The following is a 27,966-nucleotide window of genomic DNA, read 5'->3' on the forward strand; positions in this document are numbered from 1 at the left end:
GAAAGAACATTCTAATAGAATCAGAATTTTCTTGCTGATGTTGACAAGGAGCCTGACAACTGGTATCAATTTAGATAACAGTTAAAAAAAAGATGCTTAATGTAATGCATTGTTTCTAACTATAGCTTTCCAAGTAGTATTTTATTGAAATGTATCTCTTTGATGCCATAATTTGTGGCTTGTATATATTTTGTATGACAGTATTATCTAATCATCCCCTGCTGCTTGCAGTGTATTTCTTGCATTTATAGAGACATATTAGGCCAAACCGTGCTTTCAATTATGCTCAAGTAACTCCGCCAGTTTCCGTGGAGTTACTCCAGAACTTCATGGGAATAGTTAGAAGCAAACTTTGGCCTTCTGTTTTCAGATTATATTGCACAGACAAGAATATTTTAGTCTGAACACTAATCGGATGCTTTTGGTTTTCTATAAGTATTTTCATTTATTGTCATCCCAAATTAGGGCTCACTCTACTGTTTCCAATGTGATTGCCTGTCTCTGGAGTTTTAGCTAACCATAAGCATGTACTTATCTTGCTCCTCAGGTGGTTTGTATATAGAACTCATTAACATTAATGGGAATTAGGTACATCAAACCTCTTCACACAGAGGTGGAAAAACAGCCCCCTTGTAAAAAAACAAAAACAGACCCAAACAATTTATAGCACTGAGCAGTTTATAACACACATTCCATTTTGTCTTTAAAATACACCCTCTCCTTAGACAACTTTTTTTTAAGCACTAATACCCATGAAATCTTCATTATACTAAGATAACGCAGTTAAGTATGAAAGAAAATTCACAACTGCAGCTGCCTTCTGAAGCAAGAATGTTACTGAAACTTAACAATGCAATAAAAAGTTTGAAATTGGCTCTGCCCAACCCTCCGCCATGTAGCAATTTGTTAGCGGAATATCCTGCACCACACAAAATGAGCAGCTCAGCCAGACCCACACCATGTTTGTGGCAGGGAAAAGCCCTAACCCAGACGGTCCATTGCTGTCAGGCCAGTTCCAGTTCCGTAGCCATTCCCCTCGTGCACAAAATCGTGTTCCCAATACATAATTTGTAACCTTTTTATTATTAGATTTTAAAAACAATTCTCTCACCTATACTGTATTTATTTCTACCATTACTACATAAGAGATACCTTAGCTGCAAGGGATCTCAAATCTACCGTTAGGAAGAAGACATGAGGAAGAAGTCAGCATTCCACTGCCACTTTCAGATCCCAAAGCGAAAGATGTTAAAAAGATCTGAACACACGTCTAGTGAGACACCATTTTATTAAACAATACTTTTTTCCCTGTTTATAGAAGAATCATATTAAGTTACGGTTTCTTATTGTCTAATAGCATGTCAGTAATACAGGCATATCAAATCAGTGTACAGGGGAAAATGTGAGCTTGAACTATTTCATACAGTCTGCATCACATCACATTTTGTAGCTCTCATCAGTTGATAAATAGGTGTATAAAATACATCTCCATATCTATACACTTATGTCTCCTCCAATAGATGGTAAGAATATGTACAATAAAGTATCTATCCATTTCTCTCGGTAGGTTATAGCTAAAAGGAAGGTTTCTAGATAATGAATGGATTAAAGTTAGCAATGCAATTAGAACATGTAAAGTGCTAAGAATTATTGTTTGTTACTTTCCTTTTGTTACTGCCCTTGTTTTTAATGCTGCACTTACAATCAATCCGTCTGAGTTAATAAGAGATGCCCCCTCCTCATTCTCACATGTGGAGAGAACAATTCATTTTTAATTTGCAATAAGCAAACAAGAATTGTGAATTTCTTTCCAAGATCTGTCTCAGCTATCAACATAAGAGACTCAGACGCTAGGGATGGAAAAGCCCTGTTGATTATCCAGTCTGTCTCTCTGCCAATGTTGGATTGTTCCCAACAGTACTTTAGCAAATACCTGCAGGTTTCAAAAAGTGCCTTTCAAATAATTCCCAAGAATATATTGTCCTGCATTGTTTGTATGTTCTTTTTTCAGGAAGCAGTGAACAAATGAAATATATTTGACAACAACCTTATCTCACTTATCACAGAACATGAAATGGAGTATCTAGTGCTTGTTCTTGTGCCGTCCAGACGCACATGGTAGGCAATTTTGATATAGTTTACAACAACATGAGCATATGGATAGTACAGCAGCAGTAAAGACTGCACAGAATGATAAGGGATTAAGCACTCAAGGGTGTTCGGCTCTTGAGATATTCTGAGACACACTAGGGAAAGCCAAATACAGCACCTTGAGTTGTTATATATTGTGATTAATACATTGGAAATGCAAAATGGGGCTTTTATGCTTGTCAGATGAGGAGCACATGGTTCTTCAAAGAGAATTGGTATGTTTAATGATAAGGCGGCTAACCTCCTTAACAGAAACTAAGCAACCTCAATTAACGAAGCGGGTGGGGTTGGGAACAAAATTTTGGTACTTGGAAAGAATACATTCTTTTTAAAGAGATCAGCTGTAACACATTAAACCATTAAAGATGGCAGGCACAAAACGTAAGCACCATTATTTCCCCTTATATCTGTTTGGAAAGTCCATGTAATCCTTATATATGTTTATCCCTTCAGAGCAAATGTTTCACCATTCTTCTAAAAAAAAAAAAAAAAATCAATGCCAGTAAAGAACAGAAACAACATAACAAAGCAGCATGCACACGACACAGAAAGAATTCACGTAAGAGAACAACCAGCATCTAAAAGCAGTGGTTATAAAACAGCAAAGAGCAGCAAGTCATTAAGAAAAAATAACCCTGAGACAGCCATTTAAACACACACACAGATCAAACAATTCAAATCCCAGCATATAAAATCCATCACCAGCACTGAACCAAGCAAAAATAAACAGTGACTAGCAGATATGCCTTTGAAGAGGAAATAATTGCAGTGGAGACCTGCTTGCAGAGCAGTCTGAGTTCACTGTAGCGATGGAGGGTGAAAGTCCCTTAGTTCAGTGCATCAGAATGCAGATCATGAGCTCAGTCAGAGAATGAAACAGACGCAGGGAGGGTTGCTACACTGCAAAGATACAATGGTTGGTAGATCTGCCTAATAGTGGCTCTATGGGCTTTGCTCCTGCTCCTCTACCATGTTGCCCTGATCTACCCCCAAACCATACCTCCATGTGGCCTTCCTTAATTCACCTCTTTACGCAATGAAACTACACTGGTTCTGCTGCACATGGGCCTTCCAGAGCCATGGGTGATTGGGTGAAATTTGTCTCTATAGGAGATTTCCATTATATTTTCTAAGCAGCCTCCTAATGGGATTTATATTTATCTATCACTAAACAAACCTTATCTTACTATTTCCTATTGTACAGGGTTATTTTGGTCATATGAAATCACAAAGCAATATATGAGAGCCCATGTGCACTACAGACCCATTTTTTAACTCAGATTGTTGAGTCCATCCTATTCAGGTTCTTATAGTGTGCCCATGGCTTTGGTATCAGAGCACCTCCCGAGTTCCATGAAGAGTACTAGTGTCCTTAGGCTAAGTGGAAAAAAAACCCAAACATGGCCCTGGTTGACACTGTACCATTTCTCTCCTCCAGCCACGGCAAAGCAGAGAGGATGCATTCCTTCACACAAGCCAAGCGTCTTATGCTCTAAGGAGCTTGAGCTGAGCCTCACACAGAGGGCTCCTGAGTCACTGGTGTCACTCCAGTTTTATACTAGTGTCACATCACTGATTTCAATGCAACTGTAATGTTAGTACTGTGGTGCTCTATTTTTACCAAGATTTTACACAGCAAGGGCCCAATCAAGCAGCCCTCAATGATTTCAGTGCGGTCACTCACGAGAGTCAGGGAGGGATGTAGGATTGGATCCCGAAATACACCCGCATGTTGTAAGTATAGAAAATAATGTGTGCACCAAGGGGGATAGTCACTGATGCAAAGTGGGACTTCAGTGGGGCATAAGCCTTAGGTTGGCCTTTGCACAAAACATGCATTTCAACCCTACTTAATAAGGATGTTGTTGTGTTGTTGATGTTATTTTTGCATTAAGTTGGGTATTCTTCTCACATATTCCACACAACTCTCCACCCAACAGAAAAAGTCACAAGTTTAAATAGATTGAACAAACCAGACGCAGACAACCACATATAGATCATCTTCTCCAAAATGCTCTTGCTTCGTTTTTGCTTATTTTGTGGTTGTGATGGTCAGGACTTCTCTGATAGGGACAACTGACCATGTATTCAGTCCTCGGGATTTAATTGTGCATGGCTGCCCTCTTATGATTCCCCAGAACTTGCCTGCTAACAGCCTGGACTCCGGTATTGCAGTTTCCTCCCCTTTTATGTGGAAAGAGTAACTTTCCCTCAGGGGTCCAAATTCTTGCGAGTATTGTACATAGGCACAGACCTGAAAACCCTATCCAGCAACAGGAACCTGTAGTGGATTCTGGTTTAGGTTACCCAAACCTGCAGAAACACTGCTTTATAAGCCCTCTGCAAAAGCAGCAGTGAAAGGGTATTCCAAGCAGTCTAGGTTTTGCATATAGGTGCATAAAGGGCCTGAATCCGAAGCCCACTGCAGTCAACAGGAGTCTTTTCTTGGAGTTCAGTGAGCTTTGAATCAGACCCATACAACCCTGATCAAGCAATGGCAGCTATGTACAATCTCCCTTGCAGATTATTCCTGGTCCTACTGCAGAACTGTAGGCCAGAACACGGTGCATGGTAACAATATGTTTTGCAATGTATGTTTGTGAACATTTTACTATTATTCATTATTTGTATTCCCAGTGATGGACCATGGACCTCTCAGTGCTAGGCACTATGCAAACACAGTACAAAGTGGCTGTCCCTACCCCAAACATTTTACCATCCGAGTCAAAGTGTCTATTCATCGCCTCTTGTCCTACCTCAGTCTCTGCTTAAATAGAGTTATAGGATTTGCTTTCTCCATAATGAAGCTCACACTATTTTTGTTTTTTTTCCTTAGTTACTCCCTTTGTCTAGCATCTTGTTGTAGGTTTGTCTAATTTAGACGGTAAACTCTTCAGGGCACAAAATTAGTCTCTCTTTTAACTCTTGTAAAGGACCATACAAAATTCTTGCACTACAGAAAAGTTTATTTTTAATAAACAGCTCAAAAGTTTGGCTCAACATAGGTATATCCTGAGCCCTTTTCCAGCCCAAACCTATCAAGAATACAGAATATCTTTCCATTGCTGACTGCTAGAGGATGAACACTGTGGAATATAAAGCTCTATAATTTAATCTTCCACACCCTTTTTAGTGACTTAAAAAGAACATTGTTTTTGTAGAAAAAAGGTTTAGTCCAATAATTTTGCTCCATAATTTTTTAAGCTATGAAAAATTGTTTCTTCATATATCACCAACAGTGGAAAACATCAGGATGGAATGAGAATACAAAACAGCTGGGGGAGAGTTAAGAGGTGAAAGAAACCATTCACAAAGTTTTGTTTCTCCCATGTTATTAGCTAGGCAAAAGGAAAACCACACAGTGTTAGTACAGCGAACACCCAACTCAGCCGTTCATACCCTCAGAGTCACAAAGGCTGGTGTACCAGCGACAGAGCGCAGAGATGGGGAGTATGCAGGGTTTATGGAATCATAAAAGAGGAATTTTTCAGCTGAATTAACAGTCATGTGATAGATGTGCTCGAAGTTGCTCGGAGAGGAGATCAGACTGAAGTGATGAGGGGATGGATATGGAAAACACGGCTATCAAAGACAACAGAGAGAAAAAGATAATGAGGGACCGTTTCACTGGTTATACAGGAGGCGAAATTACTGACAAACGCCATTTGCAGGGATAAGCATAATTTGAAAGACTGGATCAAATTCACTGTAAGTATCCTGCTTGCAAGAAAATAGACAGATCCTTAGATTACCCTTCCCCCACCCCCTTATCCTCTTCTTTACATTGTGACCCTGTGACCCTTGCTACTGCCATAAACTTTAAACAAATCAAACTTGTAACTCATTGGGAATGGATTCTAATATTTATTATTATTTAATACTTCAAACAGCACCATAGATGTGCCTGGTGCTTTACAGACAAAGGAAAAGCATCAGATCCCTGCCTTGAGGAGCTTACAATCTAAGTTAGACATAACACAAACAAGGGAAAGTGAACAAAGATGAGATGGTAAGGGAGGGAACATTTGGGGATACGACATTGAAAAAGCTTAAGACCTGCTTCTTGTTATGCAGACATTTTGAGGATTTCATTTAAAAAAAAAAAACAGTCAACATAAGGATATATTATATTTATAGTTTCAGGGAACAAAGTGTGTCAGCAGGGCAGGAATGGAGGTGAGCATGGGAAGGGGAACTGGTTAGTTTCAGGCTAGTGGGGTGAAATTTACCCAGTGTAGAAGGACAAGACAAGGTCTATGCATCAGTAAAGCCCCAAATAAGACCTATGGGACTTTAGGTCTTGTACCGTCTCTCTATGCAGCAGTGAATTACACCCTCAGTGCGTGAGGCAGAAAGATACTCAGAAATGCAAGTATTTTTATAGGTCAACTCAGCATTGTTGGGTGCTTTGTTCCCAAAATGTAAGATATAGACAAAGGAAAAAAGTGAATTAAATCTGCAAATTAGACAAAACCAATTTCTATTTAGTCTCCAAAGAATGTGCTGATAAGGTGCTTTTGTGATTCGAAGACATCTATATCCAGGAGATGTATTTTTAACTCTCATTTTCCCTCCATCTACAGAATCATTCCGTATGTGCATATTCAGCAGGTCAATCTGCTTTGGGCTGGAGTGGCCAATAGCCACTGGCAAACTAGACCAGTTTTTCCTAATCTTCAGCCCTTTCTCTTTCCCTTGTCGAACTGATCTCACCAACTTTTGAAAAAAAGAACCTGAGCAATGTTAGGATTTAAAAAATAAAATATGATGCAAGATAGCTGCAAATCAATCAGGTGACTTGTCTGCTAAACCTAAGGCACTACATTTTACCCAAGGAATTTATGGAAGTTTAGGAAAACATTAAGTGATAGCCCAATATATCTCCAGTATCAAACAATAGTTATTACTGTTCTCTACTGTTCCCTTAATCTGAGCTGGTAAGATCCCAACAATTTGCTTTTTTACATTTTTGTGTTGTGAAGCATTGCACGTCAATAAAGCATCAATTACTGATTTGCAGCATTTGGTCTATAATGTATACTAATTGCTATTAATACGGTTAGCAGAATCGAGGATATTAGTGCTATCATCAGTGTAAGGGAAGCCACTTTTCTGATAATGGTCCCAAGTGGAAAGCAGAGGTTGCCGAGCAATCTGTATAAAATAGTGTGCTTGCTGCAGAATGAAGGTATGTTTTAAAAGCCAATGAGGAAGGGAAAAAAGTCCTAATACCAGAAGCTTGGAAGCAGATGGCAGGCCCACAGCAGACCATAAAAATGTCTAGCCAGCATGCATTAATGTGCAAATGCCAGGATATAGCAGCACTTTTGAAAACCAATCCTCCCTCCAAGGATCATAGTATGTCTTCAAATGCAGGGTTCCCACTGGCTTTACGTAATACTAAAAGTACATAATAATAATTACTCCAAATGCCTCTGCATGTAAAATGCTACGTGTTTCAGTAAATCTGGTTGGTTACTGAAATATAATGAATTATGCATCATGAAGTCAGATTTAAGTATAATGAATACAAGTTCAAATATAATGGCTGTCAAGAATAGTCCTGTAAGGAAAATATCAGGCATGCAGAGTATGAATGTAAAATCAGTCCTGCATATCCGATGGACACAGGTAGTTGGTATGTGCTGCAGTAAGTGTAATTCCAGAATTCGGATCTTCACTACAAGGGAGCATCCATGATAAAGTGGCTTCAAGAATCAAGAGGGCAGAAGGGAGGTCAGAAAATGTACTGAATTGCCAGGACAAAAGTTCACGTGTTTTTAATTGGTGACAGGCTGCTAGGGGAAAAAAGTGTAAATACATAAGTCTGGGGATACTAACAGGAATGATTCAAAATTACACAAATCAAGACAGTGATCCAGAACTAAGTGCATATAACATATATAATTACAGCTCTATTAGTGGCAGATCAGAACTTTTGTTCTTTTAAGAAAGTGAACCCACTTACCACAAAGAGACTCAAACTAACCATTAAAATATAATGGAAGTATAGTTGTTAAAAACTTTACAGTTCTCATTGCCTTTTGTATTTTCACCATCACAGCCCCAATCCTACACCGAACTCTGTGCAGACAGAGCCTGTCTGGAGCCGCACTGGGTATGTCTACACTGCAGCTGGCAGTGAATCTTCCAGCTTGGGCAGACAGACTCACACTAAAAATAGGAGTGTGGATGTTCTGGCTTAGGCTGGAGCTCAGGCTCTGAAGCCTAGAGGACTGGGTGGGCTAGAGAGCCTAAGTTTCTGCTCAAGCCGGAATGTCCACACTGCTAATTTTAACATGCTAGTGCAGGCCCTGAAGTGCGAGTCTGTCGACCTACACGGAGACTTGCTCCCAGCTGCAGTGCAGACATACCCATTGAGATCAATGGGGCTATGTGCAGATGCATGGGTAAATCCACAGCGAGTACAGTGTAGCATTGTGTTAAAAGGCAGCAATTTACTCCAATCACATCCAACAGTTTGATTTACTCCTTAAACAGTCAACTTTTCAAAAACAGATGCCTGAACTGTGCTTACAAAGTACATATAAGCACCCTCAAACCTGGAAACTGCACACACAAAGCAATGACATCTTTATGAACATATTGTTACAGGCAAATTCAAAAATACATGCTGTGCAGTTCTATGTCCATGTGCTGGAATCTATTTTGAAGAATGTGTCCCACAGTTTGGAACAGCTAAAAGCTCTCAATTTTACTAATTCTTATTTTATAACTTCAAGGTTTTGAAATTAAAATCTTAAAATTGTAATTAAATTTTAAATTAGTGCTGTACAAGACATATTTACAGACAGTCCCTGCTCAGAGAAGTTTGTACTCCAAAAGGAACTCACAGATAAGACACTTAGAAGAGGGATAAGCGTACAAAATTAAGCCTCCCTGCCCCTCAATTTTTTAAAAGTGCATTTTATTGCTCATGAAAAAACAGGTACAGCATGGGCATTGACAGTACAGGATTTCCTCACACACTGCCCCGCCAATGTACCTCAGCCTTGATCTGGAGGATCAACTTTAGGAGTTTAAGCTCTATAGTTCATCCAGTCTTTGGCTTTGCCCCTGAGAATTTCAGTTAGTGCCAACTGTGATAGTGGATGTGTTTGTTGTAGGGACAGTTCTCCACTAGAAACTCAACCTATTTGACAACGTTCACCAAGGAGATGTTAGACAACAGTTATTTTACATTACTACCATCTTGAGCTAGATACAAACTGTAGACTCAGAGATAAAAGTCTCCATATCTCACAATCAAACCCCTCTCATCAATCCTTTGATTAAATATCTATCCTGCATCAGGAGCTACTGGCAAGGACCCTTCTGTTTGTGCAGCCTCCCATTGACTTCAATGAAATCTCATACTGGGTGTATGGTTCCGTGCTAGCAGCTCCTCATGTAGGGCTGGGGTAGCTAAGGAGTCACTCACATGAATAAGGGTGGAAAATTAAGCCCTTTTTTTCTTCTTCATATTTTCAGCTTTTGTTTTTTTTAACATTTTCGCATTACAATATTTAAAGGACGCATTGTTTACTTTAAATATAAAACTGTACAAATGCAATTCTTTGACTTTTCTCAAATAAAAAGAAAAATTAGAGCTGAAAAATAGTCTGACAAATGTATTTTAGATGTGACATGATTAACCTGCACAGTTTGCACCCCCGAGTGGTAGAAACCTAGAAATGTAAAAAGTCCTTGTCTAGTTCTGCTTTAAAAAGGAGTTCAAAAAATAAAATGTTCCAATCTTTTCCATATTTCTTGGAAATAATTTTCATGAACACTTTATTTTCTAAGGCAGAAAATGCAATCTGCGCACCATGAATAAAAAAATCCCAAATCAGAATTATTACGCACTCAGATGTACACCGCTATTTAAATTTTCATAACAAGCCGCGAGCTTGTGAAATAATTTCAAAGGCATTTATTTCCTTCAAAGAGGAACTGTCATACAGGAAAAGCACAGAGATGTATCAGACTAACACTCCCTTTCACTTTATTTTTGTACCTCGTGTTCTAGTCCTTAAAAGTATTCTGTGTTTAGATAATGGCTTGCCCACTCCCAGCCCATCTTCTATTCCCAACTGATCCTTGAGTGAAGTCATCATAAATTACATTTGATTTGTAACATCACATTCAGTTGTACGGTAACAGAGTGTAATGCCAGAAACATGGTTTTTGGACTTCAATGCAGCAGGGGAAACAGCTGCCTGGAGAAGAATCCTTATCCAGGTACAAATTCTGAAATTATGCAAAGGGAGTGCAGAGAATTACTGTCTAGATTTAAATTGCTCTTACTACATATGTCCCCTTTTCCTTTTTTGCTGTGAACAAAATAGACTAATAAAGGTCTGTCTAGTCCAGTACCATGTCTCTCTCAAGAGGAAGCTGTAAAAGAACCCCACGTAGCATTTCTTAGGGGAAATTTTCTTCCTGACCCCAGGTGATTAACATGGTGATTGACATAACTCTTGTCATTTTTATCCTAAGTCGTGTAGCACTGCAGGCACAACTGTAATAACAAATGTGAAATCCAGTTTAACCTCAGTAATATATCCTAACATTGAGGTCCATATGTTAACCTATAGCAGTGAGTTCTTAAGGCTAACTTCAGTACTAAACTGCAGTAGTGAAGAAGTCCTACACTGTATATAAATTTAATGTCCTTTAATCCACTCTAAGCGCAAAGTGGAAATCACACATTTTCTCCAAAATTTCATATTCCCAGGTGAGAATTAGAAAACGAATCCTATCTCTAAATATGAGACCATTTAATTAAAATAAAGCCTGTTTAATCAGAATGAGTTTAGAGCTAAAAGTCTTTTAGAACTGGGGACACTGAGGAAAAACAATGGCACTTCTAAAATGTTAACACTGGATTAATGTATTTTTATAAACTAGCTCAGAAAGGGACACTTCACACTTCCACTCAGTTCAGTTTTGCTCCTAGGAGTGGGGCTAGGTCAACATCTTTGCAACTATTGGCTCCCATACACTCCCTTCCACTGAGGGTGACTAAGAATATTGCTTTCTGACCCACCTCCAGGAGAAGCAGATATTCCTTCCTCTAGGAAAGTCATGCTTTTTTAAAAGTTCCAGCTGAAAGTGGAGAAATCAAAAGAAACGGTCTCCCATGTATAGCTTTAACCCTAAACCCTTCACCTCCAAAAATTATTACCTTCTTTTAAAGTAACTGAAGTTGGGATCCAAAACCAGCCCTTTTCCAGCAGTTCTTTATTAGTGAGACAAACACTGGCTGTTTGCCAAGTTCTCATAGATCTGCCTCAGGCACTTCACTACCTGTCTTGTTCTTATTTGACTAATACACCTCTACCTCGATATAACGCCGTCCTCGGGAGCCAAAAAATCTTACTGCGTTATAGGTGAAACCGCGTTATATCCAACTTGGTTTGATCCGCCGGAGTGCGCAGCCCCTCCCCCTCTCCTGGAGCACTGCTTTTCCGCGTTATATCCGAATTAGTGTTATATGGGTCACGTTATATTGGGATAGAGGTGTAATTACTTTTTTGTTGTTTATTGCCTATTCTCACTACACATGCTGTCAATACCATGATTCTCAGAGTGTTCCATTACTGGTTAGAGAGCGTTCATTCTCTGCACATATACTTTCCTCAGGCGATGACCAAATACTGCCAAAGTAGTTAATGTTCAATAGGCAGGGCTTTATGATAATGTGCAATGTCAAAGTACCATCAGCTGCAAAACTGAGGTAAAACAAACAAACATTCTGAGGTCAGAAATTATGCCCCAAACCCTAAGTAGTGCAATACCATTGCACACATCCTTTTTCTGCCTTACCATCATCCTCTCCACTTTTTCTCAAAGACCAGTAACAGTTGCAAACATTTTATGCTGCTTTCTGCCCATAAACTTTAGTTAAAAGTGATGATCATGCCCACTGTATTTATGATAAATGCTTACAAGTTACATGAACAAATCCTTATTCAGGCCACAGCCCCTCAAAACTCATTCACTTCAGTGGGTGTTTAATTATTAAGAGGCTCTGTTTCAGTGATGCAAGCAGACACAGCAGCCTGGCTAGAGACAGTGGAAAATGGGAACTTCAGCATGGATGAAACCTGGGCCCAAAACACAGTAGAACTGATATGGCTCCACTATACAAGGGGAGCAGGCTGCAGAGAGACCAAGCAGGGGGCTCTACATATGGCAATGAAACATTGGAGTTAGGAGAAAGATTCACTGGCCATTCTATGCATGAGTCAAAACCAGGCACCACAGATTCTACTGCTGTTCTGAGACTGTAGGAGCAGTGCCAAAGCTGCTACGTGGCCTTCGGCAGGGGAACCCATCTCTCCTTATTTCCACAGAGAACCCAAGTCCAAACCCTATTAATTTGGACTGTGAACAGGGGTTGTTGTTTTCCCCTCATAATGTGTGCTATATGAACAGCTCATTTGAGTGACTGGGCATAAATTAATGGCGGCTCTTGACTTTCTTGACAGGTGAGGCACAAATGACAAAATCGTTATTTCCACCTGTAGCGACGCGATGACTCACCAGTGGCACCTCCTGCTGGTTATCCTGGGAATTAGCTCTCTTTCCAGCTCCGGAGCGCCCTCTGCAGGCCGGTGTCTCGCCTTTTGCTGGGCCCGAGTCCCTCCTGGACCCCAGTGCCCCTTTCAGGCCGGGGTGCTGCCCCCTGGCAGTACCCCCACAAATCTGGGAACTCCCACCCTCTATCCTCACCTCGCTTCAGTCTATGACCACTGCCAGTCCTCAACTAGCATCCGTTCCCTGGGGCAGACTGCAGTGTAAGTGCCACTCATCACCGGCAAGGGGTTTTTTGGACCTGCTGCCTCTGCAACCCCAGTACCTTCTTTGGCCTTTAACAAGGCCTGCAGCCTGGGGGGTTTCTAGGCCAGAGCTCCCCAGCTCCTTGGGCCTTTCCCCAGCCCTGCTCCAGTTTAGGTACTCTGCTCAGCTCCCAGCAGCCATGCCCATCCCTCTTAACACCTAGAGAGAGAGACTGTCTATGGCTTCTGGCTACAGCCCTTTTATAAGGGCCAGCTGGGCCCTCATTAAACTAGCTTTGGCCTGATTGGGGCATGGCCCCCAGCTGAGGCTGCTTTCCGCAATCAGCCCCGCTTTTCCTTCCCTGCCACAGCCCTCTCCCCAGGCTGTTTTAAGCCTTTTAAGGCAGGAGCGGGTGACCACCCCGCTGCACCACCTCTGCCCAATGTATAATGTAATAGCTATTGAAAGCTTACCTTATTTATAGTAAAGAAGCAGCAGGTAGACCCAGGGGCTGGAGCCCCTGCTACGTAGGCTGGAGCAGGGGGTGGAGCATGAAGCAGGCCTGGGGCACAGCATCGGCTACTTGTGCACATACATGAGCCCCACCAAAAGGGGGAGGTGCAGGGCCCATCCCTACCTACTCCCTACAAACCCTCAGCAGCCCAGCCTTAACTGCATCACCTCACCAAGCTGTGGTTACCACAGCAATGCCTTCATAAAGTGACTCCTGGGCATGGTAAGTTGCTACGGTAACAAGGCAGCTTCTTGAGGCACAATTAGCTATACCAAGACTTGAGCCTCATGCAGCACTTTCTTCAAACTTTCTGGTGCTGCATTTCACTACTGGGGAGAGTGAGTCGTGACATTTAAATCAAATCACAATCTGTTCTTAAAACTGCATATGTTTATCAATTACATAAAAAAGAATATGGAAAATGTATTTTGTAGCTTTTGGGAATTCTTGTTTAGGCTGAGCCTCACCTGTCTGGGCTGACGAGCTGGCCCTGGTATAAACTCGGGAGCCACCAATGAGCTGCCTCTCCAGTATGTAATTGCACACATTCATGCTTAAACTCCCATCTATGAATGCCATTTTAAATTCCACCTTGGACAGTACAGACTCTTTATATCCATTTTCACTAGTTATGTTGCTGCTTGTATGAAAGATGGTAACATTTTAAATATATATTTAACACTAACCAAATTTTAATATCTCTTTTATATGCAATCGCAGATGTATTCATTTATTCATATATTCTCTCCCACTTGCTTACCATAGGCAGGTCTTTGAGGATCTGTATTCCATCTCCTGGACCCATGTGTGCTATGTGGTTAAAATTAGTTGGATTAGAAATTAATTTATTTCTCATTTCTGGATCTCGTAGCATCTCCCTGTAAGAGAAAATACTTAGTTTAGATATTTTATACATGACAAAGATGGATATTAAAAAGATCAAATAAATATAGTTTCATTATTTGCTGCTTTAAAATAGAAATTGGTAAATTAAATATTTGGCCATGTTAAACAGAAGGATAACCCTTGCTGATCTATCCCAGCCCCCAGCCTGGGGAAAGGGGAATGGGGGCAGGAAGAAAGGAATGTTGTTTTGCAGGCTAACAGCCCACACCCATGAGAATCAAAATAGTTACTGAGATTCAGAGACTGCACAACCAGTGTGAGCTGAGACAGTACTCAAGAAAAGATGCAGAAGCGGGCTCATTGGTGACTTGGTGCTGCAAAGATGGAGGCAGAGATGAAGGACAGAAGATAAAAGAAGAATTAGAAGAATACTGCACTACCTTTCACATTCTATGGTCAGAATTACTTTAAGAGCTCTCAAAAAATGGCACAGATGCATTCATTTCAGAATTCAAAATAATTTTTTAAATACAAGATAGAACCCCAAGCAACTTGGAAAAGATAAAGGCAAGAACTATGCATTTTAGCACCACCGCTCAACTGTTGTTCCTTTTCTTAGAGCCGAATAGGAAGCAAAGTGGAAAGTCAACCATGTTTTCCAGTGGAAAAGTTGGTAGCAAACAAAAACATTTATTTCTTCAGATGTGTTTTAACTCAGTTGCTGGCAATCTTTTGTGGGCAAAAGGAACTCAGGTGGCCGAAGTGGTCAGTAACATGAAAGTTAGGTTTGATGTGAACTCTAAAGATACTTCTGGACTATTTTGATTGACAATCCTTTAAAGACATATATATTTCATATACATGTCTTGAAGCACCACCCTCCAGGTGACTTCTCTGTGATTTAGACCATGCTTATGACAGTTCCATAAGACTCATCAGTTAAGTAATACATTCTAAAAAACAGATGCCTTGGAATATTGTTGAGGATGAGATGGTATTGCCCTAAACAATAAAAAGCAGAACCAGAGTCTGAAAGTAATTAATCCATATGCATAGTTAGCAATGTAATCTCCTTTTGTAAAATGTTTATTATAGATCTTTATATATACAGTATATGCACACACACACATATATATGTATATACAGTATGTGGGGGCATGCATTCCAAATTACAGTAACTGTTTCACACAAATATTTTATTAAAAAAGGAATCAAAGTACTGAAATATTCAGTGCATATTCATATCCAGACTAGTATTAATACAAATTATACATCAAGGATAAACACAATGGTGAAAAGACAAATGTCTGAAAACAACTCTCTCTAACAAATGAAATACTACACTGACATCAGACAAGACATTCCTTCAAGGCCTACAGGCATGTACAGAAGACAAGTACAGGTTGAATACCGACCTCCTCTGCTGCATTCTCTCCTCCTCTGGTACTCTGAATGAATAGCGACGCTTATTGTTGATGTTTCGAACCATTTGCTTCCGGCTGTTATCTGATGTCTCAGGAACTACCAGTTCATCTCCCTCTAGAAACAACATCAAAAATATCCAAGAGATTGCTTACTTGGTAATTTAATAAACCATTTAGAACAAATAATTTTATTTAGCTTTTGTACTAAATCATCTGACAGCTGCCCTGTAAGAGAGTATAAAAAACTGATGGGTGTGTTCAGAAGCCCAAATAGGAAAACAGGAAGGTCATGAATAAATTAAAAAATCCTCAATGGTGAATCAAAATATATTGGGACACTCGGTCAACTCTAGAGTCACACTGGAGGATTCACCCCAGAAGTCACATCCTCTCAGGAAAAAACAGAATGCAAGTTATGTCTGAGCAACCAGAAATACTATGAACAGAACAACAAAGCTTTTAAAAACGTAGTTTAATCAGTAATGGCCTGATTCTGCAACATTTACAACTGAACAGTCCCACTGCAGTCTCAATGCTAAATATAACTTCACTTTTCCCCCACAAACAGAATACACAGCATGTTTAACCCATGCATATATACACATGCTGAATATTTTCTAATATCAATGAGGCTGCAATTAAATTTGTGCATTCTAATGCGAGTGAGATCAACGTGTCATGAGTAGTGTGTTTCCTTAACAGTTGGAGGCAGAAGGAAGTTCCTTGTAAAAATATGGAGTCTGTCATTGCCAGTAGAAATGTGCTGTGTGGACCACAGGGTACAGTACAGAAAGGAGTGTCCCATGGCTTCATATTTCCTTGCTTTAAGAGTATGGGGGCAATACAAACTGAAATCCTTTAAAAAGTAGTTTTTGTTTATGGAATAACACTAAACAAGTCAGTTTCACATCACCTTGTCCTTCCTTCAGGTTCCCCATTTCTTGGTTGTTTCATGTACCGGTCTTTCCTCATATGCTAATTTTTAAGGTTTTTAGGACAGGAACTGCCTTTATTACACATGTACCCTGTCTAGCACAGTTGGCCTTGATCAGGGCTTCTAGGTGCTACAGCAATGCAAATATTGATCAATAATTAAAATAACAACTGGGTAGAAATAGAAAGAAATTGCCTATTACCATAATCATTGGGAAAAGTCTCCTATTCAGACTACCCAAAATATTTCTTTGTTTCAAACCCTCTTATACTGAATACCCTAAATGCATGGAGAAAATCTATTGTATTACTCAATTTCAATGCCTCTCTCACCTCATTTCTTGGCAAGTTCAGATAACCCCCATTTTCTACCAAGGATAAATAAAACTTCTTTGGATTTATGGGGTATGTCATATAATAACAAGCTCTTCTCAATTTCACAGTAGAGCTGCAAATACTCTCCATTCTCAAAATACCTTTCTATCAATTCTTTCAAATAAGGCACTGTATAATGACAAAGAAAAGTCAATGTCCTTGAAAATCTACAAAATATAGAATTTATTTTCTCCACACCAACAAAATCCACAATGTTTCATCATACAACTTTATAGCAAAGAAGGCTAGAACAGCTCAAAAACATTCAGAAGGCCAGAGAAAGTACCTCAGGCCTCACACACTAACTTTCTTTAGCAGACCTTGCTTAAAATTGCTAGAACATCATACTTCTGCCAAACATCTGGAAACTCAATGCAAGCTGCTTCTTCATCCATATCTTACTCCAAAAAGACTATTTCTTATGAAACACTCCAATTCTGATATCTTTTGCCACAACTGTGGGAAAGGGGGAGATCTCCCCACCCCATGTACTGGTCATGCCTAGTCATGTCCAAGTAGAGATTCATAGGTTCATAGATTTTCAGGTCAGAAGGGACCATCATGATTATCTAGTCTGACCTCCTGCGCATTGCAGGCCACAGAACCTTGCCCACCCACTCCTGTAATAGACCCATAACTTGTGGCTGAGTTACTGAAGTCCTCAAAGCATGGTGTAAAGACTTCAAGTTACGGAGAATCCATCATTTACACTAGTTTAAACCTGCAAGTGACCCGTGACCCATACTGCAGAGGAAGACAAAAACCTCCCAGAGTCTTTGCCAATCTGATCTGGGAGAAAATTCCTTCCCGACCCCCAATATGGTGATCAGGTGGACCATGAGCATGTGGGTAAAACCCACCAGCCAGACACCTGGGAAAGAATTCTTGGTAGTAACTCAGAACCCTTCCCATCTAGTGTCCCATCACTGACCATTAGAGATATTTGTTGCTAGCAGTGGCAGATTGGCTACATGCCATTGTGGGCAGTCCCATCATACCATCCCCTCCATAAACTTATCAAGCTCAGTCTTGAAGCCAGTTAGGTTCCCCCCCCCCCCCCGACTGCTCCCCTTGGAAAGCTGTTCCAGAACTTTACTCCTCTGATTGTGGAAACCTTCATCTAATATCAAGCCCAAACTTATTGATGGCCAGTTTATACCATTTGTTCTTGTGCCAACATTGGCGCTTACCTTAAATAACCCCTCTCCCTCCCTGGTATTTATCTCTCTGATGTATTTATAGAGAACAATTATATCTCCGCTCAGCCTTCTTTTCGTTAGGCTAAACAAGCCAAGTTCTTTGAGTCTCCTCTCATAAGGCAGGTTTTCCATTCCTTGGACGATCCCTAGTAGCCCTTCTCTGCACCTGACCAGTTTGAATTCATCTTTCTTAAACGTGGGAGACCAGAATTGCCCCCAGTATTCCAGACGAGGTCTCACCAGTACCTTGTATAATGGTAACTCTTCCCTATCTCTACTGGAAACACTTTGCCTGATGCATCCCCAGTCTGCATTAGCCTTTTTCACAGCTGTATCACACTGGTGGCTCATAATCATCCTGTGATGAACCAATACACCCAGCTCTTTCTCCTCCTCTGTCACTTTCTTCTGATAATTCCTAGCTTATAGTAAAAATTCTTGTTGTTAGTCCCTCAGTTAGTCCCCTTACACTTTGCACTATTAATTTCATCCCATCTCTATTACTCCAGTATTCAAGGTCATCTAGATCTCTTGTACGATATTCTGGTCCTCCTCAGCATTGGCAATACCGCCCAACTTTGTGTCATCCGTAAATTTTATTAGCACACTCTCACTTTTTGTGCCAACGTCAGTAATAAAAATGTTAAATAAGACTGGTCCCAAAACCGATCCCTGAGGAATTCCATCAGTAACCTCCCTCCAACCTGACAGTTCACCTTTCAATATGACCCGTTGTAGTCTCCCTTTTAACCAGCTCCTTTATCCACATTTCAATTCTCATATTAATCCCCATCTTCTCCAATTTAACTATTAATTTCCCAAGTGGAACTGTATCAGATGCTTTACTGAAATCGAGGTAGATTAGATCTACTGCATTTCCTTTGTCTAAAAAATCAGTTATGTCAAAGAAAGAGATCAGATTTTTCTGGCACAATCTATCTTTTGTAAAACCATGTTGTACTTTATCCCAGTTACCATTTACCTCTATGTCCTTAACTACTTTCTCTTTCAAAATTTGTTCCAAGACTTTGCATACAATTGAGGTCAAGCTAACAGGCCTGTAGTTTCCCGCATCACTTTTTTCCCTTTCTTAAACATAGGTACTATATTAGCAATTCTCCAGTCATAGGGTATGACCCCTGAGTTTACAGAATTATTAAATATCCTTGGTCTTGGGCTTGCAATTTTATGTGCCATTTCCCTTAATAGTCTTGGATAGAAATTATCCAGATCCCTCCCCACCCCGATTTAGTCCCATTAAGATGTTTAGTTTGACTTCCACCTCGGATGTGCTAATTTCTACTTCCATATTCTTGTTCCCATTAGCCACCCTGCCACTACCCATAAGCTCTTCATTACCCTTATTAAAAATCAAGGCAAAATATTTGTTTAGGTGTTGGGCCATGCCTAGATTATCTTTAATCTGAACCCCATTCTCAGTACTTAGCAGTTCCACTTCTTTCCTTGTTTTCTTTTTATATATATTGCTATACAACCTTTTACTGTTGGTTTTAATTTCCTTTGCAAGGTCCAACTCTATTTGGCTTTTGGCAGCTCTCACTTTATCCCTATACTTTCTGACCTCCAAGAGGTAGCTTTCCTTGCTGATCCCTCCTATCCTCCATTCCTGGTAGGCTTTCTGCTTTCTCTTAATAACCTGTTTGAGATGCTCATCCAGCTTGGTCTGCAATCCTTCCCCACGAATTTTTCCCCTTGCTTGGAATGCAGGCTTCAGATAGCTTCTGCAACTTTGACTTAAAGTAACTCCAAGCCTCCTCCACCTTAAGATCCTTGAGTTCTTCAGTCCAGTCCATTTACATTAATTTTGTAAGGTTTGCCCTTTGAAATTAAGGACCCTCGTTGCAGGTCTATTTTTGTTTATCCTTCCATTTAATTTAAACAGAATATGATCACTAAAACCAACAACCAACTCTTTGGGATTAGATCTTTAGCAATGTTAACCCAATAACAGGAACCTCACTTTCAAACAAAGCTAAAACTGCTTTTTTGGTTTTGAATATATGTAGCCTACAGACACGTACTATGCATGAATTCATCCAACACCAACCGCGCACTGCCATACTAGGTTTTGCATGTAACTTTGCATATAACTCCTTTCCTGAAGATTAATGGCTGGTTTTATAAGGCATGGTCTATACTAGTACTGAAAAAAATTACAAATCTTAAAGGAGATAAACTTGCAGAATACATGCTGCTTGGCAGCCTTTTTTGGAATATGCTAAGATGTGTAGAGGAGCAAAAAACCTGTTTCGCTCACTTCTCTATGGGGTAGTTTAGCTCCTTATCTAATTCCCAACCCTCATTTAGATCTGCAGATTCTCTGTACATACTCTCACGTATTGTTCCTCTCTACCACTTCTATCTCACTTAGAGTAATTTGCTTGCCAATAATTGGATCTCAATAGATACTTAACTCTCTCTCTAGATAATTATATTACTGTTAGTTTAACTTTTAGAGGCCACTGGTGGCTTTTTGGGTGTACAGTTATAAACTTACATACCATTGCAATCATTCCATTTATTCCGCCTCTTGTGCATTTATATTTTTATACTCACAACAGTAAAATTATTTACTTAAACTAGTTACTCTTTTCTCTCCATGGATCCATTTTATATATTTAACTGTAAAATCTGATTATGATGCTATTGTAACTATTGTTACTATTAATGTAGCATTTGTCACATTCTATTAATGTTCCAATAAAAAGAAAAGTAGAAAAAATCCTCACACACCAACAGTAAAAGTACTTTAAAGTAAAAACAACAACAAAAAAATGTGTCTGAAACTTATATTTTAGCTGATCATTTTTACTGAAGAAAGAAACACAAAAACATCTCATAGCAACCTGCTATAAAGAAGCATAAGACATTGTCAATATTTCAAAGCCAACTCTTTGGCACACAAATGCAGATGGCCTTTGTCAGTATGTTATGAAGAATGGTTCTGCACTGCTTTCTGAGACCAATAGGTTCTGAGTCACAGCATACAGTTTTTGGGGCGGGGGTTGGATATGTGTAAAAATGATTTTAAGCCAGAATTAGAGAGAACCTTGTGGAAGCCTAAATTTTTCCTATTGTATTTTTAGAAATCATTTTTTGGAGGGAATGGATTTTGGATTTTAACAGTTTTTTAGTTGCTGTAATCCTCTACTTTATTACCAAAAAATTAAAGACCATAGCTAGGATTGTGGCATTATGATCTGAACACACCAATACAGAAGAACCAAATTTTGAGGTAAAAGGTAATCATGGATTTTCCAAATATTTAAGCTGATGAACCTAGTCTTTTGGTGGGCTCTAACCTCTATTTTCTAATCTCTTTAAAGTTAAGTTTAAAAAAAATCATACTCTTCATTGCAAGTTTGAAAAGATAAAAGGTTCAACCTAACTAAAGTAGGCTTTTATACCTCTCCAAATCATTGTAGTGTCTCAGTGCCTGGTTTGCTTCCAAGTCAATAAATACAGATGGGTTTGAAATATAATAATCCACAACTCAAATATCCAGGTCACACTTGCAAGGTGCTATTTCAAAAGAAGCAATAGCAGTAGTAAAATCTGCTCTCTCTTACTTACCTGCCATCTTATTTTTGAAATATATTAATCTAATTGTCTCCAGTCCTAAAAGGTTTAGTGATCCTTCTGTATTCAATGGTCGTACCTGAAACAATTGAAAACAAATATCTTAATAATAAATCATATTTATATAGTGCTTCTCATCTTGAAAGATCCCATAGAGCATTACAGACTGTATAAAACAAGCATTACTGAGATACAGCCATCAGAGGTGGACTGGGGGGAGCCAACTGGTGCAGAGTATATGGCACAACAGTAGCATAAAAGAAATGTTGGCCAATGGTGCATGGGAAATCTCTGCTCTTGTGAGGAATGACAATGCATCTTTAATGATCACCCAATACAGAAACAATCCTGGTTTTTAAGGCTTTATCTAAGTAACTTGCCCTCAGTAAATTGCATAAAACAATTTATTTAACCAGATGGAGGACTAAAGTCCCAGGATTCAAACATATGGTTCTGCAATGAGTCTAGTTTTTTTCAGACCTTAAGCATAGAGAGCACTAAGACACACCTCTGTCAGGGCATTAGCATCATGTCTTGATGACGCTTTTGCAACTTGATGATATTGTGTGGCAGTGTCACGACACAGATTTTTGCAGTTTCACATTTCAAAAGCTGAAAACCATTTCTCACTATATTTAGACTGTATATTCTATTCAAAAATAAAATCTTTATCAAATCACCATCTTTGAGTCTCCCACATGCAGCAGCTCCCATCTTGCTGAAAAGTGGCTTCATTTGTTACACTACCATTCTGCGTTTACCAGTAATCAAAGATTATAAATTTCACCTTGATAAGCAGGAATGAAATGTTTTGGCTGCTCAAAACTGGAGTAACACACTGGTCAATCAAGCCCAATGTGTGACAAACAGTTTTCAACGCTTGAACATTTGAATACAGAAAAATATAGTATTTAGTAATGAAGTGACTGTTTTCTCCCAGCAAAAATATTTTCTTTGCTATGTTATGTTGTATTTTTGCAACAAAAATATTTCCTCCTTATCACTGATGTAGGACCAGTGCTCCAAAAAGCATTTTAGCTCTAGTAGTATTTGTGCTGGTCCCACCAAAGTGTTTCTAACCATACCTGATTATAACATCCTGAAATTCCAAGCAGGGCAAGACTTGTACAGATCTTTTTGATCTGTAACATCTATTAGGTTATGGCAATAACACAGAAATAATCAGTTTCTATTACATTAATATTCTATAATAAAACCAACAAATGCAAGAGACTTTCCTGGGTATTGATTCACCACTCATTTATCTGCAATGATGAAATTGTAGCCAAAGCAGACAGCAGGTTAAGGTGCACATTAATCTTTCTATTAGCAGCTCCTTTCAGTTCAAGTATATTCTTTAATGATGTCCCATATCCCAGCTGCTATCAACTTTTTATACACATTTGTTAGGACTATCGTAGCCTGGCCAAACTGCTTTGCTGCCCAAGGATAGTTACCTTCTTGAGTGGAATAGTCTGAATCCATTCCATGGAGTTCACATCAAAGATATCGACCGCATTTTCACTATACACTGAGAGGTATGGTGCATTGTAACCTGAGAGGGAAGGATTGAATACACTGTCATATGCATTTAGCCAACACAGGATTCATAGCATAGAATTTCTTAATGATAGTTTAACTGCATTCAATGCAATATACTCCAAGTATTACTGATACTTCTGAGAACAGTGGGCTAGCTTCCAATTCTGGAGAAGCAGAAGCCTTCTCTATTGTTAAGGATGCAACTGACTTTCATCACAAAACTGTATTTTAGCTGCCCTATAACATGCTTAGAAAGTCTGATTGACCTCAAAACTGCCGTAAGATTTGAAAGCAAAGGAGAATGATTAATTTTCTTAAGACTCTGCAGAAACAAACTATTTTGAGTTCTAAATCATTAAATATTATTCTGATTTGAAAAATTAATTTTTGTTTAATGTTTCTCTCTCTCTTTTTATGGAACTCTGAATTATTCATTTCCTTTTAAGAGCATAGGTTTTGTAAATGAAATGATGTGGTAGACAAGTACACAGTGACCGTTACTGGATTTTGAAACCAAGCTGTTCATTTCTGGAACTCTATACTGAGCGGCAATTAGAACCAGGAACTGAGAAGACAGTCTTCACATTTACCCTGGTTTTGATTTTCATTTCCTATTTGCTAGATTTTAATGATTTCTAGAATTTAGTGCTGGTGAAATGTGCAAGATTGACAGCTCTAGAGAGTTAAGTCCTCCATTCATCCACAGATCAGATACAGCATAGAAGAAATAGTGCACTGCCTCTCTAATGTGCCGCAACTTAGGCCTGGTCTACACTAGTCTGTTATTTCTGAATTAGCCAATTAAAAAAAAAAAAAAAAAAAGATTCTGTCCACATGACCAAACCGGCTTTTTCGATTTAAAGGGCTCTTTAATCCGATTTCTGTACTCCACCTCGGCAAGTGGAGTAGCACTTAAATCGAGATCGCAATCCCGGGTTAAAGGTATTGTGGACGCAATTTGACGTTATTGGCCTCCAGGAGCTATCCCAGAATGCTCCCTTGTGACCGCTCTGGACAACACTCTCAACTCCGATGCACTAGCCAGGTGGGCAGGAAAAGCCCCGGGAACTTTTGAATTTCATTTACTGTTTGGTCACCATCAGCACAGGTGACCGTCAGCACAGTCCACCATCACAGGTGACCATGCAGAGTCCACCATCACAAGAGATCACGCAGTCCCGGATTCGCAGACGAGCTCTAGCATGGTCCAAACGGGAGGTACTGGATCTCATCGCACGTTGGGGAGACGAGTCTGTTATGGCAGAACTACGTTCCAAAAAAAGGAACGCAAATATGTACGCTAAAGTCTCCAGGGCCATGACGGAAAGAGGCTACTACAGAGACACAGAGCAGTGTCGTACAAAAATCGAAGTGCTCAGGCAAGCATACCAAAAAGCCAGGGAGGCAAACGGGCGCTCTGGGTCACAGCCCCATACATTCCGCTTCTACCGTGAGCTCCATGCAATTATGGGGGGTGACGTCACCACTACCCCACCACTATCCGTGGACACCTGCAAGGGGGGAATTGCACCGAGCGAGGAGGAAGAGTCATTGGAGGACGAAGAGGATAGTGCATAGGCGGCAAGTGGGGAATCCATTTTCCCCCCTAGCCAGGAACTATGCTTAACGCTGGAGCCAATAGCCTCCCCCCACTCCCAATGCGGGCTCCTGGACCATGATCCTGGAGAAGGTACTTCTGGTGAGTGAGAGCCTGATCGGAGCCACGCGGTGGGGGGCAGGAGGGAAACCCAGCCACGCGTATAGTTTAAAGGGCTCATCCCTGCTCAGAGCCTCATCGGAGCCATGCGGTGGATGCGGGGGAACAGGTTGGGTGTTGTGTGAAGTGATCATCCCAGAGAGCCCGCAGGCTCTCCTTTATGGCAAACCCACCAGGCATTGCTTGCTATGGGAAAGGGGTCCCAGCAGTTTGAAAACATTGAAATGAATGTAGAAGAAGCAGAACCCCACGTGCCCCTAGGCTGCCTGCAAGCTGAATTCTGTTGCCTGGCTGTGTGTGATGGCTTACTCATACCAAAGTGTCCCCTTTGTTCTCCGAAATGTATATTTTTAAAATACTACCCTCCATTTTTTCCTCCCGCAGGTGCAAATGTTTCAACATAGCCCTTATCTACTCGGTCCCAGAGGCTGGTCCAGATTAGAAGGTAGAAAAAACGAACTCGGGAAGACATGTTCGCCGAGCTCATGCAGTCCTCCCGTACTGATAGGACCCAGCTGAATGCGTGGAGGCAAACAAATTGAATTCACATGCTTTAGTGCGGACACACAACACCGAATGTATAAAATCACTTCCGAAAATTCGAATAAAATAAGTTTGAATTAATTTCGTACTGTTGACGTACTCTTAGTTTTGCTGGGACTAAATCTAATGGTGATCCATATCAACAAGATATGGCCTTTCTGCTTAATTTACTATTGAAGGTTTCAATTTGTGATGATTGCGATAGTGGTTTCTGAGACTGGATGTACACTCATTAGGAATTGGAATTAGAACATCAACTTGCTTCACGTAGGTAACCAAAAAGTCTTAAAAACAGTAATGACCAGGTTGGGTAGTCTTTGAACTGGTGGCCTATTAGTGAAAATCTCAATCCTTTGCATAGGCAGTGCACATTTCTCCTTGTTTTGACACATTCATTTTTAAGGCCACCATCTTTTTGAATGAGAAATAGCTGACAGGTTTCCCTTTGGATCCTATCAATGCTTCTCCTTCAACAGCCAAAAAGGGCTACACTCATGCAGTGTGAAACCCTCCTCCTTTCCCGAAGGCTGAGTATGCTGCTTTCACAGCAAAGAAAGAATTTCAATTATTATATATATATATAATTTTATATATAAAAACCAACAAAATCCAATTGGAAATATAATACCAGGCTTATTAACTGGAAAATGTTAGGACGTCTGTATATTTTAAACTAATTTTAAAATGAATTCAGACCGTCTTTTAAAAGCATACGAAAAGTATGATAGGGTTTTATTTTATTTTTTTTTTTTTACTCTTGTAGACTGAAAGTCATGTCCTTGAAAAATGTGCAATAAATATTTAAGAGAGAACTTCTTGGAATAAGAAATCTTGACATGTTTTGATAAGGAAGATGATTTTTTCTTAAACTCATGGCATGTATGGTCAATACAACCTGTTTGCCAGAATTCTTTTCTTTTCTTTTTTTTTGGCGAGAGAAGGGGAAGAGAAGAGGAGTTGGGTGGGGAGAAAGAGGAGAAAATGGAGATGATGGAGGAAAGGAGTGAAAAGCAACAACAATATTAAAGACAGGTATAAACCAAACAACCAGAATCGAATGGCCCTGATAGCTCCAGATGTTGACCAAAATGTTTACTTTTGGAGGCCTAAATTTAGGCTCCTAAATAAAAGTGACATTTTTTAGAATGTTGAATGCACGAAAATCCCATGAACCTCAGAAGGAGTAGACAGCTCTCAAACACTCTGAATATTAGGCTACTTATTTAGATGATTTTAGGTATTCAAGTTTGAAAATCCTGAGTCTTTATTGTTCTCTCATTAACAGCAGCATAAGTCAGTTACACAAGTGTAAAACTAGGCCCTCTGAATAGATTTTGAGACTCAGGCACAATTTTAGGTAATACATTCATAAAGTGCCCCCCTGCGAGTGCACCTGGGACACTGCACATGCAGTTCAAATACAAACGGTAGTAACTGATAATTGTATACACAGACAAACATGACATTAATACACAGACACACTTACAGCAAGAGGATGGTGTTGCAGGCCACATCAATTCCTGTTGTCTAGATCTTCGGCCCTGACAGTCAACATAAACCCCAACGCTGCTAAAACACAGCAGATATTCTTTATTTGAGATTTCGACTGCGCAGATGGCATCAGTTGGCTGCTGTGCAATAAATGATAGGGTGTGGTCATCTGGGTGGAGCAAACTGTATGGGTTCCCTTCTCCATGCATGGGATATTTTAGGAATCCTGACTGGTAACCCACACAGAGCCGCTCACTGAAGACCGACATCCACTGGACATTTCCCAGGACTTGGATCTCCTTCATCTTTTTGTGACGCGTCTTGCTCTGATTCAGTTCATAACACAGGACCTGTCTTTTCATAGCCACACATAGGCAAGTAAGGGCTCCATGGCGTACCTGTCCAGAAACTATGGTCTGGCAGCCTTTTGTCTCCGCCAGCTTATAAAACTCCGTCTCTCTTCCATCCAGGGCTGCCATAGGGAAAAGCCGTACATGACGGTTTCGTCCTGAGATCACTGCAATGAGCTGTTCATTAGGGATGAGCTCAATCTGATGAACTTTCTTATTGTCACCAACACGAATAATCTCTACAAAACAAAAACCTGAAGTAAACCTATCTTAAAATGCATTCTGGTTAAAAAAATTATTTCAAAAATGGTTAATTTAAAGGGGGAATAGCAAAGAAAACCCTTTACAACTTCTTTCTTAGGACATATAAACACTGTCTCAAAATTACAAAACAAATAAGACTATTTTTCCACTTGTTTTTATATTAGAAATACTAGGCCCTGATTATCCCCTTCCTCTGCTTGAGGACCTGAGTAGTGATCTCAGTCAAATATGC

At 39.9% G+C, this 27,966-nt stretch overlaps 1 protein-coding gene across 9 annotated transcripts in view; it reads right to left on the reverse strand.

Annotated features, from left to right (window-relative positions):
- CDC42BPA (CDC42 binding protein kinase alpha) overlaps positions 1 to 27,966 on the reverse strand; it is a 337,912-nt gene that overhangs the window by 7,196 nt on the left and 302,750 nt on the right. For 5 of the 9 annotated variants that reach the window (XM_034764724.1, XM_034764720.1, XM_034764722.1 and 2 more), the window contains 6 exons: positions 27,116 to 27,709; positions 23,285 to 23,382; positions 21,822 to 21,906; positions 15,712 to 15,835; positions 14,211 to 14,328; positions 5,551 to 5,733 (listed from right to left, as the gene is read on the reverse strand). In XM_034764724.1, the coding sequence (XP_034620615.1) occupies positions 5,551 to 5,733; positions 14,211 to 14,328; positions 15,712 to 15,835; positions 21,822 to 21,906; positions 23,285 to 23,382; positions 27,116 to 27,709 (1,202 nt within the window). Of the gene's footprint in view, positions 1 to 188; positions 2,626 to 5,550; positions 5,734 to 6,003; positions 7,950 to 14,210; positions 14,329 to 15,711; positions 15,836 to 21,821; positions 21,907 to 23,284; positions 23,383 to 27,115; positions 27,710 to 27,966 lie in introns of those variants that run through there. The other 4 variants (XM_034764726.1, XM_034764728.1, XM_034764727.1 and 1 more) reach the window with 4 other exon arrangements.

The sequence above is a fragment of the Trachemys scripta genome, chromosome 3 (assembly GCF_013100865.1).
Source record: "Trachemys scripta elegans isolate TJP31775 chromosome 3, CAS_Tse_1.0, whole genome shotgun sequence".
NCBI lineage: Eukaryota > Metazoa > Chordata > Testudines > Emydidae > Trachemys > Trachemys scripta.